We start from the raw sequence: 21,212 nt of genomic DNA on the forward strand, positions 1-21,212 counted from the left end.
CGCGAGCTGCATTGGCTTCCGGTTGCCCTCCGGGTGAGATTCAAGGTGCTGGTGATGACTTATAAAGCCCTAAATGGCTTGGGTCCGGATTATCTAAGGGAACACCTGCTGCCGGCATCAAGTTCCCTTCGTCCTGTGCGCTCCCACAGGGAGGATCTTCTCAGGGTGCCGCCGGTCAAGGATTGCCGACGGGCGATCCCCAGGGGGAGGGCGTTCTCTGTGGGCGCGCCTGCCGTATGGAATCAACTGCCAATGGAACTCCGGACTACCCCCGACCTTCGCTCATTCCGCCGGGACCTGAAAACCTGGCTCTTTGAGCTATCTGGCCTGGACTGAGGGGTTTTAATGATTTTAAATTGTGATTTTGACTTTTTGGGGCTAGACTTAATTTAATTTTATTTTAATTTTATATTGTATTGTTTTTAAATTCTGCCCTGTAAACTGCCCTGAGTCCTTCGGGAATAGGGCGGTATATAAACCGAATTAATAAATAATAAATAAATAAATAAATAATTTTTTTCATATTAAAAAGAGGCGGAATAGAATATTTCCTCTGAAGGCGGACGGACATTTTCTTAAACGCAGAAAGCAGCCGGCGTCTTCCTGATGTAGGAGAACAGCCTCCAGCAGAAACCGGAAAAGGCTACTCTTTAGCGATGGAGATTTTGTAATCCAGTCAGAAAACTGGGGCACTCTGTACATGAGCAAAGGGCAGCCAGAAAAACTCCTCATAAGCAACACAATAGGGAACCAAAGCTGACAAACACCCTAGGACAGAGCTTTTCAACCTTTTCACCCATTGTACCACTTTTAGGATATGGCAACCTCCGAGGACCACCAGTCGCCTAGCAAGGTGTCAAAAACTTCATGACCAAAAAAGGAAAAAAGTGATGAACTACAGGTAGTCCTCGACTTACAACAGTTCGCTTAGTGACTGTCCGAAGCTACAATGGCCCTGAAAAAAGTGCCCCCCCCGAGCCACAGCCGAGCGAGACGCCTGCCTGCCCGCCCGGCAACGCTCTTCCTCCTGTCCGAGGTTTTCATTGTTCTGAGCATTTCTGTTGAGGAGTGGCAGAGGGGGTGGGGTGGGGGGTGTTTGGTTTTTATTTCCCCCCATCTGCTGGGTGGTTGCAGCAGGTTTTGGTCACTTCACATGACCCTGGGACACTGTGACCGTCATAAATATGAATCGGTTGCCAAGCATCTGAATGTAAATCACAAGACCCTGGAGATGCTGCAACATTCCAGCTGATCGGGGCTTCTTCTGGGCTCAGCAGAAGTCCCAGGATCGGTGCTGAGCTCCAGCTGGATCCTGGCGCCGATCCTGGCGCTTCCGCTGAGCCCCGACAGCCCTGCAGCTCCAGCCGTCTCTCGCTCAGGCTTGTGCGGTGCTGCCACCGGTTCAGCTCATTCCCCTCCCCCGCTACCACTTTTCTAGGATGGTCGCGTACCACCTGCCGGGTGCCAACGTACCAAAGGGAGGTGCCCGTACCACTGGTTGAAAAGCTCTGCCCTAGGATTTGCATTTCCCCTCTTTCCTGAAGAGTCAGCCATGAGCCCTACAGGACCCCATTAAAATATTAAAGGACATCTCCTTACACAGGAACAGGCATCTCGGTCACAAAGACCGGAAGAACGGTGGCCTCATTTTAATAATAATAATAATATAAAGTTGGAAGGGACCTTGGAGGTCATCTAGTCCAACCCCCTGCTCAGGCAGGAAACCCTATACCATTTCAGGCAAATGGCTGTTCAGTCTCTTCTTAAAAACCTCCAGTGTTGGCGCATTTACAGCTTCTGGAGGCAGGTTGTTCCACTGGTTAATTGTTCTAACCGTCAGGAAGTTTCTCCTTAGTTCTAGGTTGCTTCTCTCCTTGACTTGTTTCCATCCGTTGCTTCTTGTCCTGCTTTTTGTCAGCCACCAAACCCCCCCCGCAACAAATATGCTGGGGTCACTGAAATTTCTGGCTACCGAAATAAACAGAGACCTCCTTCCCTGCAGCCTGCCTCCATTTTATTTCAGCGCCTTTCTCCCAGCTTGGAACCGGACCTGATTTTTCTTCCAACAATATCCAGGATTGGCTTTCCTACGGGAGGCAAAGGAAGACCAAGGCTCACGAGAATAAGATTTCTTTCTTTTTTTGTTTTTTTCCTAGCAATTTGGGATGAGGAAAGGAAGGAAGCCTGCGGAGACCTGGACTGCATGGAGAATGTACAAAATTTTTGTCCTTCAAGATCCATCGGAGTGGGGTGAAAGGAGGAGATAAATCTACGGGTCCCCGGGATAATGTGGCGGTATCCAATCTGAGTCGGCCACCGGGACCAAAGATTTATTCTTCCGAGTTTTCAGTCTCATACTGGAGATCATCCTCGGGGATCTTCTTTCTCTGTCTCTCCGGAATATGTGCACTGGGCTGTCCTACACAGTGTATTCCAATCGATCGATCGATCGATCTATCAATCAATCAATCAGAATAGAGCCAGAAGGGACCGTGGAAGTACATACAAAGAACGGTTGCAGGAATTGGGTATGTCTAGTTTAATGAAGAGAAGGACCAGGGAGTGACATGAGAGCAGTCTTCCAATATCTCAGGGGTTGCCCCAAAGAAGAGGGAGTCAAGCTATTCTCCAAAGCGCCTGAAGTCAGAAGAAGAAGCAACAGATGGAAACTAGTCAAGGAGAGAAGCAACCTAGAACTAAGGAGAAACTTCCTGACAGTTAGAACAATTAACCAGTGGAATAACCTGCCTCCAGAAGGTGTGAATGCTTCAACACTGGAAGTTTTTAAGAAGAGACTGGACTGTCTGGAATGGTATGGGGTCTCGTGCTTGAGCAGGGGGTGGACTAAATGACCTCCAAGGTCCCTTCCAACACTGTGATTTTGTTAGTCTAAGGAAGAGGAGGACTAGGGGTGACATGATAGAAGGGTTCCAATATCTCAGGGGCTGCCCCAAAGAAGAGGGAGTCAAGCTATTCTCCAAAGCCCCCGAAGGCAGGACAAGAAGCAATGGATGGAAACTCATCAAGGAGAGAAGCAACCTGGAACTAAGGAGAAATTTTCTCACAGTGAAGTCAATTAGCCAGTGGAACAGCTTGCCACCAGAGGTTGTGGCTTCTCCAGTACTGAGATTTTTAAGGAGAAACCGGACAACCATTTGTCTGAAATGGGATAGGGTTTCCTGCCGGAGCAGGGGGTTGGACTAGAAGACCTCTAAGGTCCCTTCCAATTCCATTATTCTGTTACTTAATACTGAAGTTTAAGAATCACTCCTCTTGAATCTGGGGAGGTTAAATTCACAGGTTCTTCCATTCTGGAAATTGCCATAGGATCTCTCCAGATGTTTTTCACACTCTCCTCCTCCAAAGCATTGCAGACTTACATAGATATTTTTTTTACAAGCCTTTCCCTATCTGAGGACCTCAGGCTGTGATGGATAACAACGCCCATCATCCCCTGCTGGCCTACATTTAAAACCCAACAGGTGCCAGGTGGGGATGTCCTTTGCAGACAGCCAGCAGAGCAGGACCGGGTAGTTACAAAGAGGCAAATCCACAGGTTGCCTCAACAGCAATTTTATACCGTGATGCAAATGTTTTTTTTTAATGCCAACTCAACTCAGCAGCTGCCTGCGTGCAGCACACAAACCTTGGCTAGTTATAACCCTGGTCTTGTAAGCTGTAATTCTTGGCAATTTTCTTTAACCCACAATGCCCTATGCCAAGGATCCGAACAATAGAATAGAATAGAATAGAATAGAATAGAATAGAATAGAATAGAATAGAATAGAATAGAATAGAATAGAATAGAATAGAATAGAATAAAGAAAATATAGAATAGAATAGAATAGAATTAGAAATAAATATTTAGAATAGAATAGAATTAGAAATAAATAATAGAATAGAATAGAATAGAACAGAACAGAATTAGAAATAAATATTTAGAATAGAATAGTTAGAAATAAATAATAGAATAGAATAGAACAGAACAGAAAAGAATAGAATTAGAAATAAAGAATAGAATAGAACAGAACAGAATTAGAAATAAATATTTAGAATAGAATAGAACAGAATTAGAAATAAATAGAATAGAATAGAATTAGAAATAAAGAATAGAATAGAATAGAATAGAATAGAATAGAATAGAATAGAATAGAATAGAATAGAATAGAACAGAATTAGAAATAAATATTTAGAATAGAATAGAATAGAATTAGAAATAAATATTTAGAATAGAATTAGAAATAAATAATAATAGAATAGAACAGAACAGAACAGAACAGAACAGAATAGAATAGAATTAGAAATAAATATTTACAGAATAGAATAGAATAGAATAGAATAGAATAGAATAGAATAGAATAGAATAGAATAGAATAGAATAGAATAGAATAGAATAGAATCAGAAATATAGAATAGGGGGAGAGAGAGAGAGAGAGAGAGAGAGAGAGAGAGAGAGAGAGAGAGACTGTTCTCTGGCTGAAGTCTTCCATTAAACTTGGTTTAATGTTTTTAAATTATATCCTGGAGCAGGAAATCAAAGGCATGGCCAGCAGAGCCTTGATTAATTCTTCGTGGGCCCGCCCTGCTGAGTTCCTTGGCTGGGCATTTAAAGTACTTGCTAATCATCCCTTCACAGCTGTGCTATTTATTTTTTAGGACAGGGGAGGCAACCTCGGCTCTTTTATGACTGGCTGAAGAATTCTGGGAGTTGAAGTCCATGAGTCATAAAAGAGCCAAGGTTGCCTACCCCTGCAGCCTAGGAAAACATGTAGATTTTAAACCTAAACTTTTTTTTACTAGGTAAAATACCAGAGAAATCTGATAAGCAAAGTGTGGTATTTAACACTTGTGGACTGGCTGAGGAATTCTGGGAGTTGAAGTCCACAAGTCATCAAAGGGTCATAGTTTCCTCAGGCTGGCTGAGGCATTCTGGGAGTTGAAGTCCACAAGTCATCAAAGGGTCATAGTTCCCTCAGGCTGCCTGAGGAATTCTGGGAGTTGAAGTCCACAAGTCATAAAAGGGTCATAGTTTCCTCAGGCTGGCTGAGGCATTCTGGGAGTTGAAGTCCACAAGTCATCAAAGGGTCACAGTTCCCTTAGGCTGCCTGAGGAATTCTGGGAGTTGAAGTCCACAAGTCATCAAAGGGCCAAGTTTGAAGAGCCCTGCCTTAGGCAGAGGCCAGCTTTTAGAAATGCAAATTCAATAGTCCATTCAGGAAGGATGGGGCCAGGAAGCAAGTAGCTGATGAGATTAGGAAGACCCCTAAAACCTACATACCCCACCCAAACTCAATTTCATGTTGGTAGTCCTCAACATGCAATCATTCCTTTAGTGCCCATTCAAAGTTTTAACAGCCTTGAAAAAGGTGATTTACACATAGTCCTTGCACTTATGACCATTGTTGCATCCTAGGGTCAGGTGACTACGATTACCAGCCAGATTCACTTTATGACCGGGTGATTCCTTTCTATATATATTTTTTTATTTATTAAATGTTTATGCCACCCACCTCCCCCACGAGGTGACTCTTAAACCCCGTGTTTTGCTTAACAACGATGGCAAAAGAGTTTGCAAAAAACAGGCTGGCTCGCTTAACAACCGCCTTGTTTGGCCACGGACATTGTGGTCGTAAGTCAAGGACGGCCTGCAACGCTCAGAGCAGTCAGGGCTGCCCCCGTGAGAAGGAGGACACTTGGAGATCCTCGAGGCGAGTCACTGTCTTGCAAGAGCTGGCTTCCGTCGCTGAAAATCATGCACCAAGCAGAGGGTTGGACTAAATGACCTCCAGGGCTCCCTCCCGCCTGGATGATTGCACAGTGTAGGAAGTGCTTAGCAGTCTTTTAGCTAGGCTGGCACCTGCTTTCTTTCAGCATTCGTCGGTTGGCTTCGCCTTGTGCCCTTCCTGGGTGCCGGGGAGCCGCCACTGGAGGTGGAAAGGTGTGGTGAAAGAGGGCGGGCCGCCCCAAACAGCCGCGGGACCAGGACAATCGGGCCTCGCCGGCTTCATCCCCCTCCGAGGCAGAGCCGCAGGTGGACGGACGGGTTTCCCGGTCTCTAGGGAGACATTCCAGGAGCTGAAAGGAGGCTAAACTTTGGTGCCAATTTTTCTTTTTTCTTTCTTTCTTTCTTTCTTTCTTTCTTTCTTTCTTTCTTTCTTTCTTTCTTTCTTTCTTTCTTTCTTTTCTTTTCTTTTCTTTTTTATCTCTCCTTTCTTTCCTTTCTTTCTTTCTCTTTCTCTCTCTTTCCATCTTTTCTTTTTTCTTTCTTTTCTTTCTTTCATCTCTCCTTTCTTTATTTCTTCCTTCCTTCCTTCTCATTCTTTCTTTATCTCCTTTCCTTCCTTCCTTCCTTCCTTCCTTCCTTCCTTCCTTCCTTCCTTCCTTCCTTCCTTTTCTTCTTTTTTCATCTCTCCTTTCTTTCCTTTCTTCCTTTCTTTCTCTTTCTCTCTTTCCCTCTTTTCTTTTTTCTTTCTTTTCTTTCTTTCTCTTTTTTCTTCCTTCCTTCTTTCTCGTTCTTTCTTTATCTCTCTTTTCTTTCTTTCCTTCCTTTTCTTTTTCTTTCTTTCATCTTTCCTTTCTTTCTTTCCTTCTCTCTTTCTTTTCTTTCATCTCTCCTTTCTTTCATTTCTTCCTTCCTTCTGTTTCTCCTCACTTTCTTTTTTCTTTCTTTCTTTCATTCTCTCTCTCGTTTTCTCTTTCTTTATTTCTTTCTTTCTTTCTTTCTTTCTTTCTTTCTTTCTTTCTTTCTTCCTTCCTTCCTTTTTCTCTCTCTCTCTTTTTTCTTTCTTTCATTTTCTTTCTTTCTTTCTTTCTTTCTTTCTTTCTTTCTTTCTTTCTTTCTTTCTTTCTTTCTTTCTTTCTTTCTTATTTCTCTTTCCCCTTCCTTCCTTCCTTCCTTATTTTCTTTCTTTCTTTCCCTCTTGCCTTTGTCTCCATCAGGGTCACCGGCCAGCATGGCAGCCGTCCCCACCGCCACCTACAAAATCCGGGTGGCCACCGGCAGTTACCTCTTCGGTGGGACCATGGACACCATCTCCATCTCCTTGGTGGGGACTCACGGGGAGACCCCCAAGTTTCTCCTGGATAAATTCGGCAAAGATTTCTCTCCGGGAGAAGTAAGTGCTGGGAAGTTTACAAGTAGGAGAGGCCGCCTGGAAGCCTCCAGCTCTCACTACAGCTCCCATCTTCCTCTGCCACCTTCCTGTAGAGCGGCAGGAAAGTCTTCCAGAGGAAGAGATTAAGATTATCCCTTGCCACACCAGATGGAAGATGGGTGGACTTCAACTCCCAGAATCCCCCAGCCAGCATAGAGCCTGAAATCCACTCTCCCCCTGGACCCCCTCCCCAAAGCAAAGTGGGGTCCATAAGGTGCAAAATTCAGTCCTGCCGCCTTCTTACTAACCTGATAACAATACCTAAAGCGAAGCCTTTTTCTTCTTTTAATCTCCTTAGCATTGGAACGGTGCAATTTCTCTCTTCTTAGTGCAGGTCTGCGCCGAAATTTAATCTGGTTCCACCAGATTAAGTCTGCAACGTGCTGTTGTTGTTGTTGTTGTTGTTGTTGTTGTTGTTGTTGTTGTTGTTGTTGTTGTTGTTGTTGTTATTATTATTATTATTATTTTATTACTATTATATTATTATTATTATTATTATTATTATTATTATTATTATTATTATTATTATTATTATTATTATTATTATTATTCAGGGAGGGAAGCGGAGGTGGGAGGCTGGACGTAGGATAGGATAGGATAGGATAGAAAATATGGAATGGAAATAGAATAGAATAGAATAGAATAGAATAGAATAGAATAGAATAGAATAGAATAGAATAGAATAGAATAGAATAGAATAGAATAGAATAGAATAGAATAGAATAGAATAGAATAGAATAGAATAGAAAATATGGAATGGAATGGAATGGAATGGAATGGAATGGAATGGAATGGAATGGAATGGAATGGAATGGAATGGAATGGGATGGGATGGGATAGGATAGGATAGGATAGGATAGGATAGGATAGGATAGGATAGGATAGGATAGGATAGGATAGGATAAACAGAGTTCAAAGGGATCTTGGACTAGAAGACCTCCAGAGTCCCTTCCAGCTCCTATCCTATCCTATCCTATCCTGTTCTGTCCTGTCCTGTCCTAGCCTATCCTATCCTATCCTATCCCATTCCATGCATTCCATTCCATATTTTCCATTCCATTCCATTCCATTCCATTCCATTCCATTCCATTCCATTCCATTCCATTCCATTCTATTCTATTCTATTCTATTCTATTCTATTCTATTCTATTCTATTCTATTCTATTCTATTCTATTCCTGTTCTGTTCCATATCTTCTCTTCTCTTCTCTTCTCTTCTCTTCTCTTCTCTTCTCTTCTCTTCTCTTCTCTTCTCTTCTCTTCTTTTCTCTTCTCTTTGTAGGTTGCTTCTAAATAAAGAGAGATTTATTGATTAAACAAAAATTCAGCCCAGGTAAGGTTTGAATGGGAGATTACAATGTAAAGCCAGGACTAGACTGGGAGGCTGAAAAGAGCACGTCTGGCAAAGCAAATGGACAGAGTCCTCGGTTTACGACTGTTCATTTAGCAACTGCTCAAAGTTACAACTGCAGAAAGTGGCTTGCGATCGGTCCTTGAGCTCACCACTGCCACAGCATCCCTAAGCCACACGATCAAAATTTGGTCGCTTGGCAACTGGCACACACAGATAGCCCTCGCAAAAGGGGATCACGTGACACACACACACCCCAGGGATGCTGCGACCATCATAAATAGGAGTCGGTCGCCAAGTGCCTGAATTTGGATGCTGTGACAGTCATCACCGTGAAAACAAACAGTCCTACCTCCCTTCTTCTTTCGGTGCCATTGTCACTTTGAACGGTCACTAAACGAGGACTACCTATATTTACAAAGGTTGAGGGTCTTGGGTGCGGGAAGGGGATCACCATTTCTGACCTTCCGACGAGTGAAATCCTTGGGGAAAATCGTATCTGTTTAACGACCCCACGATTCAATTAACAACCGCAGCAATTTCCTTAACATCCATGACTTGTGGACTTCAACTCCCAGAATTCCTCAGTCGGCCATTTTGATGAAACCGCGGGCTTGGATCCAGACCAGGGGTCCTCAAATGGGGCCCTTTGATGACTTGTGGACTTCAACTCCCAGAATCCCCCAGCCACAAGTTTAAAGTGGCCACGTTTGAGGACCCCTAACCTAGGTGGTCCGCAACCTCAACCAAAAGGAGAATTTCCCTTTTATTGGCAGGCTAAATGTCCTTGATGCAGCTTGACGGGTTGAGATATAGCCCATTCTCCCTTCCAGTTGAACCCCAGAATTACAACTCTTGAGATAAGTCAGGCCAAAGGAGAGCTACGGCCTTCAGGTCTTCTAACACAGGACTTTTCAAACAGTGGTACGGGTACCACCTGTGGTACATCGGCACCTGGTAGGTGGTACGTGACCATACTAGAAAAGTGGTAGCAGGGGAGGGGAATGAGCTGAACCAGTGGCAGCACCGCACAAGCCTGAGTGAGAGACGGCTGGAGCTGCAGGGCTGTCGGGGCTCAGCGGAAGCGCCAGGATCAGCTGGAGCTTCGCGCTGATCCTGGTGCTTCTGAGCCCAGAAGAAGCGCCGATCGGCTGGAATGTTGCAGCATCTCCAGGGTCTTGTGATTTACATTCAGATGCTTGGCAACCGATTCATATTTATGACGGTCACAGTGTCCCAGGGTCATGTGAAGTGACCAAAACCTGCTGGAACCACCCAGCAGACGGGGGGGGGGGAATAAAAACCAAACACCACCCCACCCCACCCCCGCTGCCAATCCTCAACAGAAATGCTCACAACAATGAACACCTCGGATAGGAGGAAGAGCGCCGCTGGGTGGGCAGGCAGGTGTCTCGCTCGGCTGTGGCTTGTGGGGGGCACTTTTTTCAGTGCCATTGTGACTTCGAACAGTCACCAAGCGAAGTGTTGTAAGTCGAGGACTACCTGTACTTCTTCACTTTTTTCCTTTTATTATTATTTTTTTTTTTTGGTCATGAAGTTTTTGACACCTTGCTAGGCGACTGGTGGTCCTCGGATGTTGCCATATCCTAAAAGTGGTACAATGGGTTGAAAAGGTTGAAAAGCCCTGTTCTAACAAACCTCATAAAGGATGCTTGGTGTCAATGAAGTGACCATGTGAATCAGAATAGATCTGGAGGTCATCTAGTCCAACCCCTTGCTCAAACAGGGGAGCCTATGCTATTTCAGACTTTCTGGTCCCTTCTTTAAAAAAAAAAACTCCAGGGATGGAGCACCCACAACTTCTGCCACAAAGAGGAGGGTGTTCTGTACCAGCCTGCTACCGGCCCTGCAGAAAAAGCAGGGACAACCCCTTTTACAAGAAGGCAAGAGGCTGGAATTACGCCTGCCAAATTTATTGCTACAAAAACAAATAAAACAAGACACAAACCAAGAAACAGGAGTTTTTCAAGCGTTGCCTTCAGCAAACCAGCCCTCCCACGCATTCCCCCTTTTATACAGTTCAGGGCGTGGCTTCTCTCTGCCTCCTTCCGAGGAGCCCCATTGCCTTCCTCTGTTTACTCCTGATTGACTGCCTCCTGCGTCGGGCGTCCTTGAACAGGGCCAGCTGTGGGTCATCTTCATCCACGCTGTCAGGCTCACACAGCTGGATCTGCGTCGTGACCAGGTGGGAGGGGCCTGGCTGAGGGTTCTGCGGAGCCTCAATATTATTCTCAGCAAGCTCTCCAACACCCCCCTCCTCCTCCTCCTCTGAGTCGTCCGACCCAACTGCCGAACCCACAGGCTGACCCTGAATCACAACAGAGGGGATCAATTGATTTTCCAAAGGACCAGAAGGCAAGACAAGAAACCATGAATGGAAATTCATCAAGGAGAGAAGCTACCTGGAATTAAGGAGAAACTTACTAATAGGACAATCAACCAGTGGAACAGCTTGCCACCAGAAGTTGTGGGTGCTCCATCATTGGAGGTCTTCAAGAAGAGACTGGACAGCCATCTCTCTGAAGTGGTATAGGGTCTCCTGCTTGAGCAGGGGGCTGGACTAGAAGACCTCCAAGGTGCCTTCCATTGGTTGATTGTCCTCACTGTTAGGAAGTTTCTCCTTAATTCCAGGTTGCTTCTCTCTTTGATGAGTTTCCATCCGTTGCTTCTTCTCCTGCCTTTGGGTGCTTTGGAGAATAGCTTGACTCCCTCTTCTTTGGGGCAGCCCCTGAGAGATTGGATCACTGCTATCCTGTCCCCGCCTTGTTCCTTTTAATTAAACTAGACAAACCCAATTCCTGCAACCATTCTTCTTCACATGTTTTTGTCTCCAGCCCTTTAATCATCTTTGTTGCTCTTCTTTGCACTTTTCCCAAAGTTTCCTTCTGGTCCTCCAGCCTTGCCTTCTCCAACTCCCTCCATCTCCAGCCAATAATTGATGGGCATGGATGGGAACACGGTGGCTCAGTGGGTTAGGATGCTGAGCTTGTCGATCAGAAGGTTGGCAGTTTGGCGGGTCGAATCCTGAGTGCCGCGTAACAGAGTGAGTGCCTGTTACTCGTCCCAGCTTCTGCCAACCTAGCAGTTCGAAAGCACGTAAAAACGCAAGTGGAAAAATAGGGACCACTACGGTGGGAAGGTAACAGCGTTCCGTGCGTCTTTGGCGTCTAGTCATGTCGGCCACATGACCACGGAGACGTCCTCGGACAAGCGCCGGCTCTTCGGGTTTGAAACGGAGATGAGCACCGGCCCCTAGAGTCGAAAACGACTAGCACGCATGTGCGGGGGAACCTTTACCTTTACCTTTTTTTATGGATGGGAATTGCAGTCCAGATGCACTGAATCTTTCCTCTTTGGCTTTGCAGGTAGAGGAATTCGTGGTGGAAACCCAGATGGAGTTGGGGGATCTTCTGCTGGTCCGTCTCCATAAGGAGCCCTACGGCTTCTTCCCTCCCACCAACTGGAATTGCAGCTTCATCGAAGTAGAGACCCCCGAGGGGCAGACACACCGTTTCCCTTGCTACCAATGGATCCTAGGGTACCCCACCTTTGAGCTCCGAGAAGGGACAGGTGAGACCTTCCCATCTTCTATGAAGCTTCTTGAGGGAAGCCCTAGAACACTGTTTCTCAAGCTTGGCAGGCTAGAGATGGGTGGGCTTCAGTTCCCAGAATTAAACATGGGTGGACTTCAACTTGTAGATGGGTGGGCTTCAATTCTGAGAACTGGATGAGTGGACTTCAACTCATAGATGGGTGGGCTTCCATTCCAAGAATTGGATGAGTGGACTTCAACTTGTAGATGGGTGGGCTTCAATTCCGAGAATTGAATGAGTGGAAACATGGTCGTACGTCAAACGGTTGCTAAACAAGCTGTTGTAAACTGTGTTTTACAGTCACAAGTTATGCCTTTAGTGTAAAAGAGATGTTTTGATCTCCCTTCGGCAGGGCAGAAGGCAGGCAACAAAGCAAATAAATTACAAATAATTGGACAGTGATTAATATTTATATGTTGCTTATATGTAAGGGTGCAGGTCTATATACATATGTTGTATATAATATGTTTAAAATGTGTGTCATGTATGAGTACGCATTGAGAGCGAGCAACTAAATTTCATTTTTAACATGTGCCATTGTGCCCACAGTAAAAAGTGACAATAAAAGTTATCTATCTGTCTGTGTCTATCTATCTATCTATCTATCTATCTATCTATCTATATCTATCTATCTATCTACACACAGAGAGAGATGATATATATATATCATGTATCTATCTATCATCTGTCTGTCTGTCTGTGTCTGTCTATTATCTATCTATCTATCTATCTATCTATCTATCTATCTATCTATCTATCTATCTATCTATCTATCTATCTATCTATCTATTCATCTATCTATCTATCTATCTATCTGTCATTCTGTCTGTCTGTCTATCTATCTATCTATCTATCTATCTATCTATCTATCTATCTATCTATCTATCTATCTATCTATCTTACATCAACTATCTATCTATCTGTCTGTCTGTCTGTATTATCTATCTGTCTGTCTGTCTGTCTGTCTGTCTGTCTATCTATCTTACATCATCTACCTATCTACCTATCTATCTATCATCTATCTATCTTACATCATCTACCTATCTATTTATCTGTCTGTCTGTCTGTCTCTATCAATCTGTCTGTCTGTCTGTCTGTCTCTATCAATCTGTCTGTCTATCTATCTATCTATCTATCTATCTATCTATCTATCTATCTATCTATCTATCTATCTATCTATCTATCTAGTGGTGGGATTTGAAATATGTGAACAACCAGTTCTTTGTGTGTGGATGCCACTTCTGGAAGTCCATTCTGGGCCTGGCTACAAAAAAATTAGCTACCAGTTCTGCCAAAGTGGTGCGAACCGGCTGAATCCCACCACTGTAACTATCTATCTATCTGTAATTCCATTTTTTTTCCTTCCGCTTTTCTCTTTTGGCAGCTAAAATTGCTCCCCTGGATACAAATAACCGACTGCTTTTAGAACATCGGAGGTACGAGCTGCTAGCAAAACAGGAAAGGTACAGGTGAGTCAGCAGTTCAGGAAATGCTAACACCACGTGAGGACATGTCAAAGGATGTGAATCTTCACACATAAATTCAAAACACTGCTTCCTGCCTTCAGACACAAACAAAGGCAGAGGTTTTGAAATCCCAAGGCCACGAGAAGATCCAACTTTTGCAAGCAAGTCTCGAACCGAGCTACAGCTTTAATCGATACTTGATTTGCAAAACACCGTATCTTGTAACTTCTTGCTATCCTAAACGTAGTTTCTGGCTAAGAATGGTGGGGATTCGAATCCGAGCCTTCTGCCGAAGCAGCCTGAAGCCCAACAGGTGTGTTTCCCCAGGGGAAAAAAAAGACTTCCTGCCTTATAAATAAACATGACGGCGTAATTTAATCATCCAAAGCAGTTTTTCCTCAATCTAAGCAATGTGAAGACCTGAGGACTTCAACTGCCAGAATTCCCCAGCCAGCATTTTCCCCCACCCCACCCATGTCACATGACTGCATTTCAGTTAGCCATTTTGCATTTATGGCTGTTTGCAGCATCCCAGGTGACCACAACTGACAACCTTTTTTGCAGAAAGCCAGTGTTTTGCTTCCAATTTTAGCCAAAGCAACCCATAGCCAAAAATGGGTTCGCTTAACAGCAACTGGGGAAAGAAAATGGATTGTCAAAATAAGTTGGTCATGTGGGTGACCCGCTTTACAACCATCCCGGTAGGCCCCATTACGGTCGTAAGTTCGAGGACTTATAACAGGTTTCGCTTAACAAGGACCGCAAAAAAAAACCCAAAAAACCAAGTTGTAAAAACGAGTTGGTTACGTGTCTGACCCGCTTTACAACATCCCGACAAGCTTCGTTGTGCAAACGTTTTCTACAAAAGCATAAAAAATAATTTATTGAGGGGTGGGTGGGGGGGGGAATTATATAAATAAAGGAGGAAGGAAATGGCCCCCTCTTTGGGCATAAAGGTCGCGACTGAGGCTCAAAATTTCTGTTGCTATGCGAGACCGCTGTTAGTGAGTTTTGTCTCATTTTACGACCTTTTGCTGTTGTTAAGTTTGTAACACGGGTTGTTAAGTGAAGCCATCTTCCCTCTTGACTTTGCTTGTCAGAAGGTCACAAAAGGGGAGGGAATCATGTGACCCCTGGAAGACCGGGACTGTCATAAGTACAGGTCAGTTGCCAAGCCCCTGAATTTTGATCATCTGACCACGGGGACGCTGCAACTGTCCTGGTTCCGACAGATGAAAGTCTTCAAAAGAACTTCGAGGCATTGTTTACCACCTTAAAGAATCTTTATTTGAGGAGCACAGCATCGGCACTAACACAGTCGACGCCAAAACCTGAGTTCCCCTCCGCTGAGCACATAGTCTCAAAGCACAATTCCCTCCTCCAGTTAACAGTCCTAAATCACATTCCCCAATTAGTTTGAAAGGCGGGCTTCCCCTCCAGCTCTCCAGCCCGCCAATTCTTATCATCTCTTTTTTTTCCAATAACCTTGGTTCTCACACTAGGTTCAGCGTTGCTATGTCTAAAAACGGTTGCCTGTCCATCTGTGGTCAGAGCAAAAACACCCGAGGTTAGCAGCGTTGACAGCAACTTCACAAGGTTGAAAAACGGTCATAAGTCCCTTTTTTTCCCCGTGCCACCGTAACCTTGAACGGTCGCTAAATGAATTATTATAAGTGGAGGACTGTTATCTGCATTCTATCCGTGCTGGGGGGGGGAGGAATATATCAACGTATCTGAATTGGAAGCATCTCAAAAGGGGAGAAATTTGCTTCTTTATTGACCCGCAACGCTTTGCGGTGTTTTGTTATTATTATTTTTTTGCTACAGGTATAAAGATTATCAGCCCGGGTGGCCCAAATGCCTCGACGCTGATTCGGTGGACCAATTGCACCTGAGCGATCAATACTCCAGCATCAAATCCTGTTCCTTCCGCGTCCTTCTGAAAGCCGCGTACGTAAAAATTCGAAACGGATCACGAGGAGGATCGAAGGATCCTTCACGGTTGCCAGCAAAATAACCCTTTTTTCTATGCGCTGTTTAATCGGTTTCCCGCAAGCTTTGTAAAATCGCTGCAGTGGGGGGGGGCTGGTCTAGATGGCCTCCCGGGTCCCTAATTATTCTCTGTCCTATTATACGGTTCTAAATTTTTAATCATTGATCAAAACGTGACATGGCGAAATATAATAAAGAAAAAAAATGAAAATAAAGGTAAAATAGGGGAGGAAAGGGACGCGGTGGCTCAGTGGGTTAGGACGCTGAGCTTGTCGATCAGAAGGTCGGCAGTTTGGCGGGTCGAATCCCGAGTGCCGCGTAACAGAGTGAGCGCCTGTTACTCGTCCCAGCTTCTGCCCACCTAGCAGTTCGAAAGCACGTAAAAATGCAAGTGGAAAAATAGGGACCGCTACGGTGGGAAGGTAACAGCGTTCCGTGCGCCTTTGGCGTCTAGTCATGCCGGCCACATGACCACGGAGACGTCCTCGGACAAGCGCTGGCTCTTCGGCTTTGAAACGGAGATGAGCACCGGCCCCTAGAGTCAGAAACGACTAGCACGCATGTGCGGGGGAACCTTTACCTTTACCTTTAGGGGAGGAAAGGGGGAAGGGAAAAAAACGTAGAGTAGGAGGGGAAAAGAAAAAAAAAAGAAAAAGCATTGATTTCCGACTCCTTCGGTGCAGTAGAATAAGGTAATAAATGAAAGCCCAACTTTTCAATTTTATATATTAATATATACTAGCCATTTCTGTAACCCCAAACCTGTCTAATTGGCAAAACCCAAAATCAGAGTTTAGTTTTTTTTCCCGCCTCGAGCAAAAAGTCCAGAAGTGGTTTCCAAGTAGAAACAAAATTGTCTTCTTTTCTTTCATCAAAGCAATGAAAATCAAAGTGTTCCCCCCCCCGAGCACAAAGTCCAGAAGTGATTTCCAAGTAGAAATAAAATTAATTGTCTTCCTTTCTTTCATCAAAGCAATGAAAATCAAAGTGTCCCCCCCCCCCGAGCACAAAGTCCAGAAGTGGTTTCCAAGTAGAAATAAAATTAATTGTCTTCCTTTCTTTCATCAAAGCAATGAAAATCAAAGTGTTCCCCCCCAATCGAGCACAAAGTCCAGAAGTGGTTTCCAAGTAGAAACAAAATTAATTGTCTTCTTTTCTTTCATCAAAGCAATGAAAATCAAAGTGTTCCCCCCCCAATCGAGCACAAAATCCAGAAGTGGTTTCCAAGTAGAAATAAAATTAATTGTCTTCCTTTCTTTCATCAAAGCAATGAAAATCAAAGTGTTCCCCCCCCATCGAGCACAAAGTCCAGAAGTGGTTTCCAAGTAGAAATAAAATTAATTGTCTTCCTTTCTTTCATCAAAGCAATGAAAATCAAAGTGTTCCCCCCCCATCGAGCACAAAGTCCAGAAGTGGTTTCCAAGTAGAAATAAAATTAATTGTCTTCTTTTCTTTAATTAAGCCATCTCTGCTAACTCCATCCCTTTTTGCAGCCGTTCGTCCATTGTGGGAATCACAGCGTCCTTCATGTCTACGGAGATTCTCCATCCTGGTTGTCCTGGTTGTCCCAAAGATGCCTTTTTCAAGACACAATCGGACTTTCTTGTTTTTCTTTAAAGATGTTTCACTTCTCATCCCAGAAACTTCTTCCATTCTGACTGGATGGTGGGGAATGGGAGAGTACGTATGTGAGTTTTAAGAGAAGATTGGGCAACCATTTGTTGGAAGTATACCAGGGCTTCCTACCTGTGCAGGGGGTTGGACTAGACGACCTCCAAGGTCCCTTTCAACTCTATTATTCTATTCTATTCTGTTCTGTTCTGTTCTGTTCTGTTCTATTCTACTCTATTCTATTCTACTCTACTCTACTCTACTCTACTCTACTCTACTCTACTCTACTCTACTCTATTCCTAATTCTAATTCATTCTATTCTATTCTATTCTATTCTATTCTATTCTATTCTATTCTATTCTATTCTATATTCCAATATCTATTCTATTCTATTCTATTCTATTCTATTCTATTCTATTCTATTCTATTCTATTCTATTCTATTCTATTCTATTCTATTCTATTCTATTCTATTCTATATTCCAATATCTATTTTATTCTATTCTATTCTATTCTATTCTATTCTATTCTATTCTATTCTATTCTATTCTATTCTATTCTATTCTATTCTATTCTATTCTATTCTATATTCCAATATCTATTTTATTCTATTCTATTCTATTCTATTCTATTCTATTCTATTCTATTCTATTCTATTCTATTCTATTCTATTCTATTCTATTCTATTCTATTCTATTCTATTCTATTCTAAAAAACAAGAAAATTGCCTCCTGAAAAAGCACCTTTGGGACAACTGAGGACACAGACAAACCTCCAAGTGGCCTCAACGGCTCTCTAAAAGAAGGCAAAGGACCGGCTGTCTGCAAGGAGTATAAATCCTTCCCTTCCCCCACCAATCAGTCAGAACTGAAGAAAGCTTCTGGGATGAGGAGCGAAACCTCTTCAAAGGTTTAACTGGGGTTTTTATTTTTTAGGGATGATTTAATCTTTTTTTAATTGTTTTTAACTTGTGTATTGATTTGGTTTTAAATACCCTGTAAACCGCCCTGAGACCTTCGGGAAAGGGCGGTATATAAATCCAATTTAAAAAAAACAAACAAAAAAAACAAAAAAAAAACAACAACAACGGAAGTCCAGTTGCCTTTTGAAAAAAAAAAGCCCCTATGACACAGCGTCCTTCCATTTTTGTGCATGTCTAACGTGAAAGTTCCCCCCAAGTTCTTTATCCCAGGGGGCCTCTTATTCTCATCTGCTTCTCTTCAATTTATTCTTCCCTTTTTCAACCTCAGGGAAATCGAATTGAAGCTAAAAGGGTTGCTGAACCTCAAGAGCTCCTGGAGAAAATTAGCTGACATCCGAAGGGCGTTTTGGTTCTATCGGACCCCAGCTTCAGGTCAGTCTGCCCTCCATGCTGCATTTGCAACGTCTCTGCAGGGGCCTTAAAAGAGTCCCCAGGAACTTTGATTTACTGCCTTTGTGACTTTTTTTAACCATACAGATTAGAATAGAATAGAATAGAATAGAATAGAATAGAATAGAATAGAATAGAATAGAATAGAATAGAATAGAATAGAATAGAATAGAATAGAATAGAATAGAATAGAATAGAATAGAATAGAACAGAATTACAGAATAGAATAGAATAGAATAGAATAGAATAGAATAGAATAGAATAGAATAGAATAGAATAGAATAGAATAGAATAGAATAGAATAGAATAGAATAGAATAGAATAGAATAGAATAGAATAGAATAGAATAGAATAGAATAGAATTACGGAACAGAACAGAACAGAACAGAACAGAATTACAGAATAGAATAGAATAGAATAGAATAGAATAGAATAGAATAGAATAGAATAGAATAGAATAGAATAGAATAGAATAGAATAGAAGCTGGAAGGGACCCTGGAGGTCTTCTAGTCCAGCCCCCTGCTCAAGCTTGACAAAAAACCAGAGTAGAGATTGTGGAAGGGAATGCCAAGGTGGGAGGGATGGTATCTAGGCAACCAAAATTAGACATATTATTCTGTAGGACAGTCAACCAGATCTTTTCTTGTCCCAGAAAACCAGACCTACAGGTGACTTTTCAAGGACGTTTCTCTGTCCCCAGAATATGTCAGCAAGCATTGGGATGAAGACGCATTTTTTGGCTACCAGTATCTCAACGGGGCGAGCCCTGAGATCCTCCAGCAATGCTCAGAGATTCCAGCAAAATTCCCAGTGACACAAGAGATGGTGGCCGAATCGCTGGGCCTGGAGACCACACTGGAGGAAGAGGTGAAGGTAAGATGAGGAACACATTACAAATACCCACAGGGCAAGACCAGCTCTACCAAGAATGACTGGTTGATGTTCTGGAGAAGCTTTGGTGGTGAAGCGCTGGTGGGAAGCCAACATCTCCCTAAGCTTCTGAAGGCTTCATAGATAGTCCACCTGATGCTCTCTCCACTCCTTTTCCCCCCAAAACAAGCGTGCGAGGTGGGATGGGTTGAAAGAGAAGTCCCACCTAAAGATCCTCCAGGGTCCTTTCGTGGTTATGGAGGACCTTCCAAAACCAATCCAAGGCCTTGACCTTCACTGAACGACAGAACGGTAACAAAAAGGCATTTTGGAGCTCTGGAGATAGGAAGTCCCAAGTGGAGACTTGGGGTGAGCCATTTGAGGTCCCCTTTCTATGGGCAAGAGGTCCAGGGCTGCCTGGTTGGAAGGGACAAGACTGTTGTTCATCACCCAGAGTTGGTGCCAGGCTGATTTTGGTAGAGCCAGCTCAAGCTGAGGTCTTTCCCCCTTGTAGCAACCGACGTATGAATCTCGGCTAGTCCCCAAGTTCTCTGAATTCAATTTGAGCTCCAGAAAGATGGTGGATTGGGGTCCTTCACTGTAAACAATGGAAGGAAGGAAGGAAGGAAGGAAGGAAGGAAGGAAGGAAGGAAGGAAGGAAGGAAGGAAGGAAGGAAGGAAGGAAGGAAGGAAGGAAGGAAGGAAGGAAGGAGACGGGCAAAGTAGGGGGCACTTGTAGAGGAGTCCACATCTTCCATCTGGGAAACGTAGCGTGGTCCTTCCAGGTGCCCTCTTTCCCCACCTTTCTTCCCCACCATTCCAAGGCTCTGCTCATGACTTCCAGGAAGGCCGAGTCTTCCTCATCGACTGCCAGATCCTGGAGGGTCTCCCAGCCACCACAATCAATGGCTCCCCCCAGTACGTCTCGGCCCCCCTCTGCCTCCTCCACCTCAACCCTTGGAAGGAGATGATGCCCATTGCCATTCAGGTAAAGAGCTCCACTTTCTCTCTTTTTTCACAGATAGATAGATAGATAGATAGATAGATAGATAGATAGACAGAGATGGATTAGATGGATGGATGGATAGATAGATAGTAGATGGAAGAATGGATGGATTAGATAGATAGATGGATATATTATTATTATTATTATTATTTATTGCATTTATATACCGCCCTTTCCCTGAGGACTCAGGGCGGTTTACAGGGAGTTAAAAATCAACCATACAAAAGTTAAAAAACCAATTTAAAAAAAGATTAAACCAACCCTGTACAATTAAAAACCCCAATTAAAATAAATTTCTCCTCAGCCTGGGCCCGAGAGCTCAAAGAGGCAGGTCTTCAGGCCCCGGCGGAATGATCGGAGGTCGGGGGCAGTCCTCAGCTCCACTGGCAGCTGGTTCCAGAGGGCAGGCGCCCCCACTGAGAAGGCCCTATCCCTGGGTGTCACCCGCCGGCAATCTCTTACCGGTGGGACCCTGAGCAGACCCTCCCTGTGGGAGCGCACTGGGCGAAGGGCGTTTGATGCCGGCAGCAGGTGTTCCCTCAAATACCCCGGACCCAGGCCATGTAGGGCTTTATAGGTGATAACCAGCACCTTGAATTTCACCCGGAGGGCAACCGGAAGCCAATGCAGCTCGCGGAGTAGAGGTGTTACATGGGAGTATCGGGAGACCCCCATTACAACTCGCGCGGCCGCATTCTGCACCAGTTGAAGCCTCCGAGTGGTCTTCAAGGGCAGCCCCATGTAGAGAGCGTTACAGTAGTCCAAACGGGAGGTCA

The 21,212-nt window shown here is 44.0% G+C and overlaps 1 protein-coding gene across 1 annotated transcript in view; it reads left to right on the forward strand.

Annotated features, from left to right (window-relative positions):
* Positions 1-6,061: 6,061 nt before the first annotated feature.
* LOC308676685 (hydroperoxide isomerase ALOXE3-like) overlaps positions 6,062-21,212 on the forward strand; it is a gene marked incomplete at its 3' end in the record, with an annotated part of 22,699 nt that continues 7,548 nt past the window's right edge. Inside the window, exons 1-7 of the mRNA XM_081342673.1 lie at positions 6,062-7,115; positions 11,891-12,095; positions 13,503-13,587; positions 15,412-15,534; positions 18,438-18,541; positions 19,261-19,433; positions 20,275-20,418. Of these exons, the coding sequence (XP_081198799.1) occupies positions 6,954-7,115; positions 11,891-12,095; positions 13,503-13,587; positions 15,412-15,534; positions 18,438-18,541; positions 19,261-19,433; positions 20,275-20,418 (996 nt within the window). The 5' untranslated portion in view covers positions 6,062-6,953. The remainder of the gene's footprint in view (positions 7,116-11,890; positions 12,096-13,502; positions 13,588-15,411; positions 15,535-18,437; positions 18,542-19,260; positions 19,434-20,274; positions 20,419-21,212) is intronic.

Source organism: Vipera berus, assembly GCF_964194415.1.
Source record: "Vipera berus genome assembly, chromosome: W".
Taxonomy (NCBI): domain Eukaryota; kingdom Metazoa; phylum Chordata; class Lepidosauria; order Squamata; family Viperidae; genus Vipera; species Vipera berus.